We start from the raw sequence: 16,571 nt of genomic DNA, 5'->3' as shown, positions 1-16,571 counted from the left end.
AGGTGCTGGCAAGGAACTCCAGACAAGTGAAATGAGGACCCTGTAGGGTGGAGAGCCACCCTGAGGTGCACCATCGCTGGATGAGGAAAGAGGGACAGGTGTCTTGAGCTGATGTCCCCTACTCATTTATTAACTCAACAAGTTTTAGCTGCACGTTGATACATGTTCTAAAGATGCTGGCCCTGTTCTCATCTTTACATACTGGAGGAAGAGACAGGAGGGGACAGATGCATCTAATAATGCTTATTTATAATGCATAATAATGATGAAGGCCAAAGAGACCCTAAGCAAGCAGCAGGGGTGGGACATGAAGTGAGGAGACTTGTAGGGCAAGACTACTGCCATAAAAAGACAGTAGGAGCTGTCACCTGGCACAGCATCCATTTCCTTCTTGTCTAGACAGGAAGCACCACAGAGCAGGAGTCCCATCTGTTCAGTTCACTGCTGTAAGCCCAGCGCCTAGGACAGTGCTTAATGGCTAGTAAGGGTGCCATAGATGTTTATGAATGAATGAATGAATGAATGAATGAATGAATGAATGAATGAGATGCCTACTGAGAACCAGACAATGTGCCCCATGCTGAGAGCGCATGTGTGGCAAGCAGTGTGGAACACTCTGGTTACTAAGGTTTGTATAGAGTAGGATAAGGGCAGCTACCTAAGGCAGTTACCATGGAACTAGGGCCATGCAAGCCAGATGTTCTTCGCTCCAACAGCAGTTGTGTCCTTGCTGCTGTGTTCCAGGCATTCGCTGTGGGCTGCCTCCCACCCTGGAAAATGGCTTCTATTCAGCCGAGGACTTCCATGCTGGCAGCACAGTGACCTATCAGTGCACCAATGGCTACTACCTGTTGGGTGATTCCCGGATGTTCTGCACAGACAACGGAAGCTGGAACGGCATTTCACCATCCTGTCTCGGTGAGACCAACACTGGCAACTGCTGTGTGAAGTCACATTCATGTGCTTTGGGAAACACTTATCACAAATGTTAAGGCTCTCTTGACATCACTTTGCTAGGTCTCTTCCCAGCGGAGCTAAAGGTGCTCCTCGATTTTAGTCAAGTCCAATATTAAAAAACGGTGGCCTCTACAAATCTCCTCACTTTATGCCCCCACCTTTGCTGCTTGTTTAGGGTCTCTCTGACCTTCATCACTATTGCACTTTAGTCAAGTCCAATATTAAATATCCCTGTTCTGCGTACCAATTAAGGAAGTTGTAGATTTTATTATTCATCTGCAGAATAATCACAATGGTTTCACTTAAACTTCATAAAAAATACATATAGTTATATGTATTATGTGATATGTAGCAACCTAAAAGCAAAACAGATGTTGGACACATAAGAAGAATGAATTCGCTGGACTATTTGTGAGCTGTCTCCGTTTCAGATGTTGATGAGTGTGCAGTCGGCTCTGACTGTAGTGAGCACGCCTCCTGCCTCAACACCAATGGATCCTACGTATGCTCCTGTATCCCACCGTACACGGGAGATGGGAAAAACTGTGCAGGTACTGAAGTTCTTATCTCAGTTGCTTCATCCAAGCATGTGTTTTAAGGGTTTGTTATTTTAAACTAAGATGGGAGTGTGATGTTCAAAGAGTGAATGGATGAAGGAGGAAGGCGGCATCCTTATGAAGGACACATAGTAGCCGTTAAAGATACTCTTTTTTTTTTTTTAACAAGAAGGATGACAGATTGACAGATAGACAGCCTGGACATTAACTTATTTTGAGCCTGCATCTGTCAGACGATGACTAACATTTTCTTTTTTTTTTCTGTTTCTCTGCATTTTTTTAAATATTTTTATTTTCTATATTCTTTGTTTACATTCCAAATGATTTCCCCTTTCCCGGATCCCCCCTCCCCATATGTCCCATAAACCTTCTTCTCTCCACCCATTCTCCAATCACCTCCCTCCTTTTTCTCTGTCCTTATATTCCCCTCCAACGCTAGATCAATCCTTTCCAGGATCAGGACCCTCTCCTTACTTCTTCATGGGAGTCATTTGTTATGCAATTTGTGCCTTGAGTATTCAGAGCTTCTGGGCTAATTAATAATATCCACTTATCAGAGATTGCATTCCATGTGTATTCTTTTGTGATTGGGTTACCTCAAGATACTCTTAATCAGCATCGAACCTCCCCTGCCTTCCCACTCTGGAGCACAAAACTGAGCCAACTGTATTGTCAGATGTTTTAGGAAGCTGCAACAATGAAAAACAGTAGATTTAGAAATATCATTTAGCCTCGAGCAGAGCAAGGAAGAAGCTTTTCTAGGCTTGCCCAACAATCTCTTTCCTCTGCCTCCATCACACAAAATGATATCTTTGAGGGAAACTGACGTTCTGCCTGGCCACATCACCCTCCTCTGTGGTAGCTTTGAGAATATTGACTGGCCTTCAACTCACTAATGTCTTCCTAAATCTGTTACAAGCGTAACTGGGAGAACACCATGAGAAAGACAGTAAAGAGGATGTTTTAAAGGGGGGGTCAAAACACCGGGCTGTGGAGCCCACAAAGTATGGTGACACCACTTGAAGCAGACGGATGAAGCAGGCGGATTCTGTTTCAGGGGTGGGAGGGCAAGAGAGGAAGGAAACAGTGACAATATCAAGAAATAGGAACCAGTAGCAGCTGCGAAAGCAGAGAGTAGAAGAGTCACACAATAGAAATAGAAACTTAAACTAAGCACTCCACAGAGATCTCCTTGGTTACAGAGAACGCCGGAAGTCTCCACCTCCATCATATTACTCTCCACTCTCACACTGAGTGGAATAAGGGTGGAAGTGCTGTCTCTGTACTCTGTGAGGGCCAGATGCAAAAGTTTCCCAGGACAATATCATATTTAGATGCATTTCCTCTCCTTAAAAAGATGGGTTTTAAATGGGATAAAGCATACGAGCATTGTAAAACATATCCCCACTCAAAGAGAGGGAAAATAATCCTGCAAATGCAGACCGTGGCCCCAAGAGTAACCACAGGAACAGGAAACAGTTTCAAGAGGTGTCTTGTGCCTGATAGGAAACAAAGACTTAGTTATTATAATCTCGTGTCTCCAAAGAGTCTGAGAATATAATTTTAATTTCTGTTTTATAATTCATCTCACCCATCTATCATAAGTAATGTTTCACTGTGTATAACATCAGATAATATTTGCTATGGAAAATAATAAACATTTGGATGTTATTTTTTTCTGCTCCCTTATGGCTATTTTTCCAAAATCCAATCCTATAATTACATTTTGTTCCTTTAAAATCCTTAAAGGGCTGAGGATAGCTAAACATGAAGCAACTGCTGCGCATGCTCTTGCTAGGTATCTAGTAGTATTAAGTAAATAATTAAACAAAACACTTGCTATTCAGAGTCCAAATGGTCTTGAGAGACATTAAATCAACACAGTCTTCCCCTCCCCTCCATCCCCCATTTGTGTTACTTATGCGACAGAGGTTAGAGGACAATTTGTAAGAATCTCTCCTACCGTGTGGGGCACAGAGATGGAACTCAGGTCATCAGGCTTGGCAGCAATCAGGATTGTGTAATCTTTACATCAGCTTGAGACCAAGTTGGTTGCTATGTGTTACTGTGTCTAAGGTTGAAGTGAGATGTGGGGGGCTGGGGGGGCGGCTTCTGAGACGTGCTCACAGCATCTCCACTTCACCATTGGATCACTATCTTCACAGACACATACAATTTCCATATTTTTAGTACTTGTTTCTACTTCAAAATATTATTATTTAGAAGCTAATGAGAAGGCTCAACAGTTAGGTAAAAGTATGAACTGCTTTATCATAAGACTTAAGTTCAGATCCCAGCACCCACCTTGGGCAGCTCACAAATGCCTGTATACCCAGGTCCAAGGAATCTGGGCTCTTTTCTGGCTCCCATGGGCACCCGCATACAGGCATAGACAGACAGGCAGACAGGCAGACACACACACACACACACACACATCTTGGGATGAATAGATAAATGGCTGAGTTAGGAGCACATACTGGTCTTGCAGAGGACCTGAGTTTGATTCGCAGCAGCCACTGTGAACCATTCACAACTACCTGTAAATACAGCTCCAAGGTGGTCGGACACCCCTGGTTTCCATGGGCACCAGCACTCAGGTGTGCATACCAACATGTAGATGTGTACATATCATATAGAATAATAAAACTATTTGAAAACAATAAAACTAATTCATTTTAAAACATTAATGTGTAAGTGCCCATTAAATGTCCCATCTGGCCAGTGTCCAGCAAGTCCCTGGCTTTTGCATCTCTCTCTTCAGAAGCCTTCGTCCTGTCTTTAGAGTTGCCTTGCCTGCTGTAGATTTCTTTCCTTTTGAGACTTTGTGTGGTCGTGTGAGTACCACTTATTAATCCACAAAAATTTTCCTTTAAGAACCTGTAAAATGTAAGGCTCCAGAAAACCCAGAAAATGGCCACTCTTCAGGCGAGATTTACACTGTGGGTGCAGAAGTCACGTTTTCCTGTGAAGAAGGGCACCAGCTGGTGGGAGTGAACAAAGTCACGTGTTTGGAGACTGGCGAGTGGGATCACCTCAGACCATCCTGTGAAGGTACACTGAGAAAATGGCTGTGGTCACTGCATGGGGCCGTTCTAAAACAATAAAATGGTTGACATGGTAAGCTCTAGGTCATGTCAGTCTCTGTTCTGAAAGCCAGGAATTGGACTCAAGCTTAAACATGACAAGGGGATAAAATCTAGAAGCTTTAAACTTTCAGAGGGCTTTGCACAGTTTCAGACAACCACACTCTTTGTTCCCTCCCTCCAGCCATTTCCTGTGGTGCCCCACCTGTTCCTGAAAATGGTGGTGTTGATGGGTCCGTGTTCACATATGGCAGTAAGGTGGTGTACAGGTGAGTGTCTAGTGTTAAAGGTGCAGTGCAGTAGTTAACAGCATGCCAGCAGTAGAATACCAAGAAAGAGAAAGCAATTCAAAGGGCTTTGTTTTGAATAATTTTTGTTTTTTAATTTATGTGTCTGGGTGTCTGGGTGAATGTATGTCCCATGTGTGCAGTTGCCCACGGAGGCCAGAAGAGGGCATCCGATCTCCTGAAGCTAGAGTTACAGGGAGGTTATGAGCTGCTGATGTAGATGCTGAGAGCCAAACTCTGGTCTTCTGTAAGAGCAATGTGCTCTCTTAACTCTGAGCTATTTCTCCAGTCTCCCCAGAGAGTTACTATTATTATTATTAAAGTAATTCAATTCAGTATAGTATAAAGAAATCAATTCTGATAACCTCTTTGTCATCATATCCTTAAGTATCCTGACCAATAATAGCCTGTTGTTGTCACTGGCATGCTCCTGAGGCACCATGGTGGAAGGCACTTCCAACTAAGGGATAACCTTGGCTATTAACCAGCCTCGAGTCCAAGCCTTATAGCCTAGGGACTTAGCCCACATCACTTTTAGACCCAGAATTTTCTGCTTTTAGCTATTTATGCATGGCATACATTGGAGACAAGCCAAATTCTTACATCTGACCTTTGCATGTTACTCGAGCTTACTGTGGGAAGGTATACAACATTCACTCTTGTAGAAAATACAATTTTGAATCATTATTTGAATGTAAAAAAAAATCCCAAAATACATAAATTCCTTACTGTTTTTTAAGAGTTTTGGTACACATAATATAATGAAAATTAGGGCTAAGGAGAAGGAGGACCTGAGTTTGAATCCCCAGAGCTCAAATGAGTATATACTCCACGTGTGCAGTTGCCTATGGAGGCCAGAAGAGGGCATCACATCTCCTGGAGCTGTAGTTACAGGAGATTATGAACTGCTGATGTAGGTGCTGAGATCCAAGCTCTGGTCTTTAGATTCAGATGGAGCTGGGTGCCATGGCGTGCATCTGTAATCCTCATGGCCCTACAGGGAGATGGGGGCAGACAGGACAAAGGCAAGAGACTCCCCAAAACGCTCACACCTGCTCACTCAAGGCAGCAACAAACAACAAAGAGACACTGCCTCAAACAAGATGGAAGGCCAAGAAAGAACTCGTGAGGTTATCCTTCAGCCTCCCTGTGCACCACACGCCATGTGCATGGCTGCCCTCACGAGCCATGCTCATACACACATCATACACTCACACGAATTTAAAGTGTGCGAAATAGAGCTATCCGCATTCAGTCACTTTCCTCTGTCTTTTCTAGGTGTGATAAAGGCTATACTTTGGCTGGGGATGAAGAGTCAGCATGCCTTGCTAGTGGTTCGTGGAGTCCTTCCTCTGCTGTGTGTGAGCTGGTGAAGTGTCCCCAGCCTGAGAACATAAATAACGGCAAATACATCTTAAGCGGGCTCACCTACCTTTCCATTGCGTCGTACTCCTGTGAGAACGGATACAGGTAACGGGGTGGACACCTGCCCTGCTTCCTACAGCCTTCCTGCTGTTCCTAAGCCTGAGTGGATGAGCTAGCCGACTTTCAAACCAAGTCTATAAGAGTGGGGATATCCTGAAATGTGTGTGCTTCTTGGAGTCTGGCTTACAGCGGATGTCAGGGAGACTGTCCATCTCTGACTCTAGAAGTTCTCACAGTTCAACCACTGGAGCGTTCAGGCTCTAAAGGGAGTGGAGCTTTTTTGTATCAAGATAATCAAGCTTATTAGTACATGACATTGTGCAAGAAAGCATGGAAGGGTCTTAATTCTGTAAAAAGTTCATCTGTGTGTGTGTGTACATATGCATGTGCATATGTGTGTGTGCATATGTGCGTGTGCGAGTGTATGTGTGTTAGACTGTGCCACGAAATGTATTCATCAGGTTCTAAACTGAAACAGTTCAAGTGGATAGGAGTAAAGAATCAAGGGCCAGTGGGATAGCTCAGAGCATAAGGGGGCTTGCGTCCAAGCCTAATTGGGGGGAATAGGGGGGATGGGGGGGAGAAGAACTGACTCCTTCAAGTCATCCTCTGACCTCACATTTCTCAGCAGCAGCAGCAGCAACAACAACAACAAAAGGCTTTTTTTTTAAAGAACTAATCAAGACTGTCAGAGCACGTAGGCAAGCTATGTCATGGGTACAGGGCTTGTAAAATCAAAGGACAACCAGTTGGTCATGAGCAACTCAGCCCTTTGACCTTGGTGACTCTGACCACCTGTCTGTCTAGGTGTCCAGCTTCCAGTTGGATAATTAAGCTATTAACCCTTCTCACCCCAGGAACCTGCCAGTCAGAAGCTCTGGAGTTCCCCCTTTACCAGTAAACACATTAGATTAGAATTTTGCACCGAGTGGTTGTTACGTTTTTTGACCCGTTCATTATTTTAAATGGTCTGGCTGCTGTAATTTTTTTTTTACACTCATACAAAGCAATAACAATGTGAAGAACTGCTAGTTCGTGCACTAAAGCTCAACATTCAGCCTGCATTTTCTTCAAGTTCTATTTCTCCATGGAGTAAACAGTCACCCGGTGCATGGAGTAAACAGTCACCCGGTGCATGGAGTAAACAGTCACCCGGTGAGAGGAATGACCGGAGCCCTCTCTCCTATCTGTAGTTTACAGGGCTCATCCATCCTGGAATGCACAGCTTCTGGCAGCTGGGACAGAGCGCCACCTAGCTGTCAACTTGTCTCCTGCGGAGAGCCTCCGATCCTCAAGGATGCTGTCATCACTGGGAGCAACTTCACGTTTGGGAACACAGTAGCTTACACATGCAAAGAGGGGTAAGTAACGCCTGTAAGGAGGGGAGCACAGAGCAGCAAGGTCGGAAAATGAAGCTTCTGACAGCCAAGACAGAGAGCTCCCTACTCTTATTTTCTAAGAGCAGAGAGGAGGCATGCTTCCCGGTGGAAACAGTATCTCCCTGGAATGTCCTAATTATTAAATTAGGATTCAGAGAGTAGACAAAGAGCAATGCAATACAAAGTATCTTTATACTTTAACCAAGAACGTGGAAAAGCCATGGAAGCAGGTGTGTGTCTGTCGATCATCCACAAACATCATGATATAAGGATGGTAAGTCAGCAGGGGAATAAAAAAAGATGCCGGGCGGTGGTGGCGCACGCCTGTAATCCCAGCACTCTGGGAAGCAGAGGCAGGTGGATTTCTGAGTTCGAGGCCAGCCTGGTCTACAGAGTGAGTTCCAGGACAGCAGTAGCTATAAAGAGAAACCCTGTCTTGAAAAACCAAATCCAAAAAAGAAAAAAAGCAAAACAAAACAACAAAACAAAAGATGAGGCTCTGGTTTCTCATTTTGATAATCTTACCTTGAAAGTTGATATTTGGCAAAGCAGGTAAACACGTTGCAAAAGGCTTTAATTGTGGCCTCGTTTAGTGGTCAGGAGAGTCCTGTGAAGCAAAGGGAAGGGAGAGATGCACACCGGTGGTGGCCTGCTTAGGGTCTCAGGCCGCCAAGGCATCGAGTGCCGTCCGAGTCACCCTCCATTGTGGACGCTGTGTTTCTTCTCAGTCTGCACTTTCTTGTCAATATTTTCATCATCCCTGGCATTTGCACACTAGAGTGCTCCCTGGATTTCTGCCTTAGATGTGTGCCTTTGGAGAAGCAGCGTGTCTTCTCTGTGACTCGCTGTGGTAGTGGTTCTCAACTGTCCTAGGCTTAGCCAAGGGCAGGGGGCATCGAGAAAGCTAACAGTGGAGCTGTTAATTGGTGCTGGAGTAAGGGCATGCAGGTGTCTGGATATCAGAGAGAAGTGTCTCATGTCACCAGTCCAGGCTCTGTCACCAGCACTACATGGTGAGATGTTCTTGACGAAACCTTGAGCCTCAAACACTGACATAAGAACTTTCTGAAATCCTAAGTTAAAACAACAGTAACAATGACTTTAGCATTGTAAAATGATTATCATAGGAAGTGATGGACCCCTGCTGGTTGCCCATAATACAGGAGGGAATTGTCTACAATGGTTGAACAAGTGAATAGTCATTTCACCACAAGTCACAGATCTCTAAATTACTCATTTCTCTACAGTAATATAATTTCTCTACACTAATGTGCTCCCATTTTATTTGCATATAAAAGCAGAGTTATACATTGTCCTCCTTAATGTTTTCTGGAAAAATGGGATATCCCTAGCCTAGACATTTCAAACTGTAGCTTGGGTCATGGAATATTAGTATTTTTAGCTTTGCAAGATAGTAATAAGTTACCAAAATTCAAAGTGACCTTGCTGGCCCAGTTAAGGTGTAACTTACATGTGACTGCCTGCAGGTGGCGACAACTCCATCAGTCAGGAAGAAGCAGAGAGTCCAATCATAAACAGCTGTCGGGGAACTCCAAATCTATTTGTTTAAAACATACAACTGAAGAGAGGGTGGGAAGACTGTAAGAGCCAACAGACTAGGAAGCTGGCTGTGATAGTGAGTCTCCTGGTGATGACAGGAAGTTGCACCCATAATACCTTAACAATGTGGTTGCCAGAACAAGAACAAGACCGTTACTCAAGCAAAAGCTAGACTTGTCACAGGGCCCACCCCCAGACAAAGAACTACAGGCAATTAAAGAATTCTGAATGAGGGAGAATTAGTCTTACCGAGGGACGAGCCCCCTCATTGGTTATCCAACACCAAGCGATCTGCCCTGAAATCTTACATATATCAACATGTAATGGGCTCAGCAGGTTGTATTTGTATATTTATGCATATATATGTAACAGGAGGCCATCAGTCTGAGAGGAAACAAAGCAGGGAGACATGGGGAAAAAAACGGAAGGAAGACAGAGAAGATAGTAAACAATGTAATTGTTTTATTTTTTAAAATGATACTTTAAAAACTGACACATGAAAGTCTAAAAATTATACTCATTAACGGGGTATCACCTAATAGGGCTGAACATGCGTATGCTGGGCCATTCTTCCACCAGGTTAAATGTACCTACTCATGTACTTGCCATTTCTTCCAAAATTATGTCTTGTAGCTTATTGAAATGTGCACAGCTGTTACCTGCAGTCTCAACCTGACTCCTATGTCCCTGTAACCTAGTACCTTCCCATCAACCTTCCCTATCCCTCTGCTCTTTCTGGTTTCTGATCCCTGGTGTTCCACTCAATACTCCAACAATAGCTGCTTGTTAAAACCAGCATGCCAACAGTTTTCTTCTAGTGTCTCATTTATCAGAGCTCTACTCTTGCAGTGCCTTGTCTATGCTGAGCCTTTCATGGTAGGGGAAACGTGCCTGTTGTCCTGGCTAGTTCTCTGTCAACTTGACACAAGTTAGAGTCAGCAGAGAGGAGCAAGCCTCAATTGAGAAAATACTTCTACAAGATCAGGCTATAGGCAGCCTGTAAGGTGTTTTCTTACTTGGTGGCTGATGGGGGAGGGCCCAGTCCATTGTGGGCGGTGCCATCCCTGGGCTGGTAGTCCTGGGTTCTATAAGAAACTGAACAAGCACCAAGGAACAAGCCAGTAAGCAGCACTCCTCCATGACTTCTGCATCAGCCCCTGGCTTCAGGTCCCTGGCCTGCTTGAGTTCCTGTCCTGACTTTGGATGATGAGCAATGATGTGGAAATGTAAGCCCAATAAGCCCTTTCCTCCACAGCTTGCCTTTAGTCATGGCGTTTCATCATAGTGACAGTAACCCTAAGACACCTGAGTGTGGGCTGCCATTTCAGAGTCTCTCCTTACAGAAAAAAAGGCTTACTGTGTCCACAACAACCCCTCATGGTCTGGCTTTCTGGTCTCTTTTCAACCAGCTACCCCAGGGCTCTCGGCTTTGCATTAATTTATCAGTTTGAAAGGTTTTGCATACAGTGCAAGTAGTATGGATTCTAACATGAAACCTGTATCGGGCACAGATCTGTAGTTAGCAGCTGCCTCATTTTTCTACCCAGCATCTCTGCAGACACAGGGACAGACCAAATTTTACAAGTTCACCATGTTAACAAACCTCCGTCCAGGATGTGGATTCCTGCCAGACACCCCGTTACTAATTCAGTCTGAGGCTGTGTTTCTTCTCCTCTCCGGTTCCTTTCTTTGTCTACTCCAAAGCAACCACAGAATTCACTGGCAAGCTTGCTTTGCTGGTTTCAATTTCTGCCTCGTGTGGAAAACATTTCCTTCCTGGTTAGCTCAACTATGCACTTAAATTGATTTCTGTTATATCTTATCAAGTATATAGAGAGGATTTGCAGATTATGGGAGAGCCTGAACCAGGAATCTGTCCTTGTCCTCTTTCTGTCTTTTCCATTTCTATTTTCCTCCTGCAGGCTTGTGCAGCACACCCTTGGCATCTCGTTATTGTAAGAATAGCATCATTGTATCCAAGCCGTGACTTGTAGGCAATGTGGCCTGCCCTGCCATCTCCTCCATCCTGAGCTCCTCCCTGAGGCTTGTGTAGCACAACCTTGATATATTAAGAATAGCATCATTGTATCCAAGCCGTGACTTCTAGGCACTGTGGCCTGCCTTGCTGTCTCCTCCATCCACAGCTGCTCTCAGACTCATGCAGGTGGAGTTGATCTCCTTTCCAGTCTCAAGCTTGCCTTCCCTCTGCCCTCCATACCATATAAGCCACCCAGACCTGAACATACATGAACATGCACACAGTCTTACCCTTGTCTCACTATTGATATTTTAATATGAAATAATATTTTATTAGTTCTTTGGGAATTTCACTCATGCATATGATGCAATTTTGATCGCATTCATTCTTCCCCACATGTCCTCTAGGATCCATCCCTCCTCCCTAAACCCTCCTCCCAACTTCATGGCCTCGCCTTTGATTTGGTTTTTACCACCCACTGAGTCCAATTTTTGCTGCCCGTGCATGCATGAGTATGGAACTGTTCCCTGGAGCATGGCCTGCCTACGGGGATCATGCCCTTAAGGAAAACCGCTTCCCCTTCACCAAACTCCATCAACTGTCCATAAGGATGGGTGCTGGACTGCTGTTGCTGGGTTGTTTGGTTGATTTTAACTTTATACTGCCAGTGAGCTTTGAAGGAGCCTCTCCCTGGGTCATGGGAATAAGATACATTCTCAGGTTTACAGGGAGGAGGCGAGGACTTCAAGAGACCAGAGTAGAATGACTGAGGCCAGAATCTGGAGGAAGCAAGCAGCTCCATCCAACTCACCAACGCAAATTTACCTTTTACCCACACATTTAGCTTTTGAAATTTTTATAAGCACCCCAAATGCCAGAAGCAGGTGCTTCAGGACAGATAGACAGGTGGCCATTCCCCCCCCCCTCTCTCTCTCCTCTCTCTTCTCACCTTTAGGTTGACATTTGTTGGTATGAAACTCAGAGGTGTGGAAGGGTTAATGACATCATAAAAACCTCACCAAGTTTCCATCTTTTGATTCTTCTCACATAGAAGCTTCTAAAGGGAATTACTGGATCTATTAAGACAAGAGCTTTGGTCTTCAGTAGTTGTTATGAATTGAAATAAGATTAATCACTGCTGCTTTCTATTATTCTCATTAACACGAAGCTGTTTAACGAGCGGCTTTTGCCTTTTAGAAGGGGACCGGATTCTGCTCTCCGGAGCTCACTCATAAAGCTCCCAGGGCCCGGGCTGGTTAGTAAGCTTCCTCTCGGTGTGGGAATCAGAGAGGATTCTGCCCATTTCTGAAGGGTTCTTGTGGATCTCGGGAGTCCTAAGGCATCCTCAAGATAATGGTGGACTCCTTCCCCAGGGACACAGGGTGTGGGGCTGAGTTTTAATAAAGGTATTAAAAACTGTCCCCAAGACCTCTTGAACAAGAGGACAAAGGTTACAAAGAGTTGAAGAGGGTAAACCTTCATCTTCGGTGGATCCTGAATCCAAGCTTGTCTCACAACCTAGACTAGGCCCAGCTTCACATTCTCCCACTTTGGTAGCCAGCAGTCATAGGAACATGCTATCAACTATAAAATGCTTATTCTCTGAATGATTCCTTCAACAAAATAAGCGAGTAAAAGATGTCCCCTATAATTCCAAATACACTTCCAAACTTCTGATAGAATTAAATAGTACAAGCAATTTGTTGTTTTAGTGATTAAGCAATGGTTTATAGTTAATTCCCCTAGATGTCATTTAGAATATATATCCTTTATATCATCTTAAAATTCTAACCTTTTTAATAGTACTCACCTTTGTTTATCATCTAACCTGTCTTCACTGAACACATTCGCTAGAGATGCAAAACCCTGACCTGCTGGCACTTGGGAAATTACAAAGTCCTCAGGAACTCCATGTTAGGCAAAGGGCAGAGACCAAATATGTATCTTACAGCATCACACGGTAACACTCTGTCTGCCACATTGTGTCATTGGCCACTGCAGACAAGCACTACACTAACACAGCATCTGTGCCCTGAGGAGGGCCATGTATGAAGAGGAAGCGACATCCTATATGAGGAAATACATGCTAACTTAAATGCATACAGAAAAACAAAAGTCTTAATCCAGACTGGGGGATAACAAGATTCTAAAAGTGAATTCTTCACATTCATATCTCTTTAAAGTGTGTTTTCTGTGGTCATTGCCCAGCCAATTAGACAGCTGGTTTGCTGTTAGTCTTTCATCAAGAAAGAGTAGTTGTGGAGAGTTATCATAAGGTCAAGGATCAAAGACCCCCCCCCCCAAGTGCTTCCAAAATATATAAAGTAGTTATCACGTTCTCAAGATGCTCTGTGGAATAAGGAAGATTCTAGAGACAGATGCTTCTGTCTCAGAGCACCTGGAAGCAGGGAATAAAGGGAAAACTTTATGTACCGTGGATTCCTATAACTCAGGGCTGTCTAGGTCTGTGCATATGAACTTCGGCTAGTGGACGATGCCAGGTACATCAGAGGGTTGGGCATGAGGATGATGCACGTTTCAAAGTATGTGAATGATTCACATTGACCTGTAAAACCACAGGAGCCTCATTAAGATGTTCTACCCAGGACGTACCCTATGCAGGGCAGTCAAATCAGCAGGCCCAACCTGGTGATTTTTTAATAAATTTATTCACTAGGCATTCTGCCTGTGGGCAACTTCCTGTAACTGTTAAGAGAGAAGTCATCTAAACACCCACTAAGTCCATGTCCACATTGGAAGACTGAGGTTTTCCCAAACCATGAACTGAAGAATTTCTAAGCAGAGACCTCACTTAGCTATTGGAAGTATCTAAAAGTATTCATGTGACACTGCTTCTGTGCATTGGATGGTACATGACCATAGGTGGGCTACGGTGATCTACTGACATCTGTTATTTTTGTTGAATTATTCACTAGTCTCCTGTAGATATTATAGATATGTCTGCTGAGGACGATGGAATTCCAAGTTTTCTCTAATGGATTATTTCTTTTAGATCTAAAAGGGATCTCAATGAAAGTTTTGGTTACTAATGACTTAAGAGTCTTTGCTGAAGGATGGGTTGGATGGTTTGTACTATGACACCCTCACAGCATCCCCTCAAACAGTAGTCTTCTCTAACCAGTCTGAAAAGGAGAGGGGGTGCATTGTGGGAAAGATGTAAGTGTTGGAATCCAGTAACTAAATTTTAATCTCACATCTGCTAACAGCTGAGTGATGTGTGGCAAGTGACTGATTTACCACCCAGCTGTCTGTATGATGAACCAACCACGTGTGTAACAAGGATCAACTAGGCACCGGCTGTTTTCATTCCCTTTCTCATTATTAGTAACAAAATAACCGACTGAACAGATGGTAGACACCCCTTCACAACTCTATTGTCTAAGAGACTGAAGAGGAAAATCAGAGGACCTCAGACACAGTGCTCCTAACCACACAGCCCAGCGTATTTTCTGCTCTATTGGGATAGCCCCAGGGATCATATTAATAATCTCTCATCAGATATAGGCAAAGAAAGGCTGGGAGTTCTTGAGCAAAATGTATCCATACACTCATTGCATGGCACAGCCATATGCAGAGCAAAGATTTTTAACTCTTACCACACAGCCAGAGGGTTTTGGAAACACTGGATCCTAGAATTATAATCGCTGTTTTTAAAGTTTACTGAATGCAAGTGAGCAACTTTACGCTATATCTAGGCTAATGTGGTTCACTAAAGCTTTTTCAAATATCACTACTAAAATCAACAGACTAAAGCTATCAAAGCTATGGAGGCCGAATATTAAATTGAAATCTTATTTCTCGTTTGTATTTGTAAAAATGTGAAGTAGTTGGGGACTGGGGTCAGGCTCGGTTGGTGATATGAGGACCTGATGTGATCCTCAGCCCTCATGGAAGAAACTTGCGGTGGATGTGGGGGCGTGCCCTGATTGAGTGGGGGCGTGGCCTGCCGGTGGGGGTGTGGCCTGCGTGTGATTCTAGTCCTGGGGAGGTGGAGACAAGCAGATGTCCGAGGCTCACCAGCAAACCAGCAGCCTGCCTAATCAGTAATATCCATGTCCTAGCAAACAAAACAAAACAAAACAAAAACCTCAGGGAGGGGGATCCAAGAAAGGGAAAATCACTTGAAATGTAAATAAAGAATATATCGAATAAAATTAAAAAAAAAATAAGGTAGATGGCTCCTGATAAATTGTTGTGACTTCTGACCTCTCTAAGCATGTACAACTGCATGTGCACACACACACACAAATGTGCAACTATCACTAGAGTTCTTTAAATAGTGAAAGTCTTATTTCCTTACTGACCGATCATTAGAATCATTTTAGCAATAAGCTCAATATTCAGCTGCCAAATATTATTTAAAAAAAAAACAAAGGTAGTATTGGAAAGACTAAAACATGAAAAGAGAAGAGAATGCCTTTTGTCAGTACTACACTGAGGTGTTTCTTTCTCCTCACTCCCATAGCTACACCCTTGCTGGCCCTGACACCATCGTATGCCAAGCCAACGGCAAGTGGAACTCAAGTAACCAGCAGTGCCTGGCTGTCTCCTGCGACGAGCCCCCCAGTGTGGACCACGCCTCTCCAGAGACTGCTCACAGGCTCTTCGGAGACACTGCATTCTACTACTGTGCCGATGGTTACAGCCTGGCTGACAATTCCCAGCTCATCTGCAACGCCCAGGGGAACTGGGTTCCCCCGGAGGGCCAGGCTGTGCCGCGCTGCATAGCTCACTTCTGTGAAAAGCCCCCATCTGTTTCCTACAGCATCTTGGAATCTGTGGGCAAAGCAAAGTTCGCAGCTGGCTCGGTAGTAAGCTTCAAGTGCATGGAGGGGTTTGTGCTGAACACCTCAGCGAAGATTGAGTGCCTGAGAGGTGGCGAGTGGAGTCCTTCTCCCCTCTCCGTCCAGTGTATCCCCGTGCGGTGCGGAGAGCCTCCAAGTATCACGAATGGCTACCCGAGTGGAACAAACTACAGTTTTGGGGCCGTGGTGGCATACAGCTGCCACAAGGGATTCTATATCAAAGGGGAGAAGAAGAGCACGTGTGAGGCCACCGGACAGTGGAGCAGACCCATGCCCACCTGCCACCCTGTATCCTGTAACGAACCACCTAAGGTTGAGAATGGCTTCCTGGAGGTAAGAGACTAGCAAATGATCCGTAACGCTCATCCCTCATGGGGCCACCTACTGTGATTGATTCAGTATTTCCAAGGAGAGGCAGTGAACAGATTGATTGTTGAAACAGAAGTAGCTCAAGTCTACGCTACTGCGTATTGAATAAAAATGGATCAAGATAATTAAGAAAACTCCCAATATATATCC

At 44.3% G+C, this 16,571-nt stretch overlaps 1 protein-coding gene across 1 annotated transcript in view; it reads left to right on the top strand.

The window, feature by feature from the left end:
- The window catches only part of Svep1 (sushi, von Willebrand factor type A, EGF and pentraxin domain containing 1), a 170,883-nt gene that overhangs the window by 122,724 nt on the left and 31,588 nt on the right, over positions 1-16,571 (top strand). Inside the window, exons 31-37 of the mRNA XM_052176534.1 lie at positions 745-918; positions 1,389-1,508; positions 4,389-4,565; positions 4,782-4,866; positions 6,163-6,354; positions 7,503-7,670; positions 15,713-16,385. Of these exons, the coding sequence (XP_052032494.1) occupies positions 745-918; positions 1,389-1,508; positions 4,389-4,565; positions 4,782-4,866; positions 6,163-6,354; positions 7,503-7,670; positions 15,713-16,385 (1,589 nt within the window). The remainder of the gene's footprint in view (positions 1-744; positions 919-1,388; positions 1,509-4,388; positions 4,566-4,781; positions 4,867-6,162; positions 6,355-7,502; positions 7,671-15,712; positions 16,386-16,571) is intronic.

The sequence above is a fragment of the Apodemus sylvaticus genome, chromosome 3 (assembly GCF_947179515.1).
Source record: "Apodemus sylvaticus chromosome 3, mApoSyl1.1, whole genome shotgun sequence".
Taxonomy (NCBI): domain Eukaryota; kingdom Metazoa; phylum Chordata; class Mammalia; order Rodentia; family Muridae; genus Apodemus; species Apodemus sylvaticus.
The sequence above is the reverse complement of the archived record's forward strand: the minus strand, read 5'-3'. Positions and strand labels throughout refer to the sequence as shown.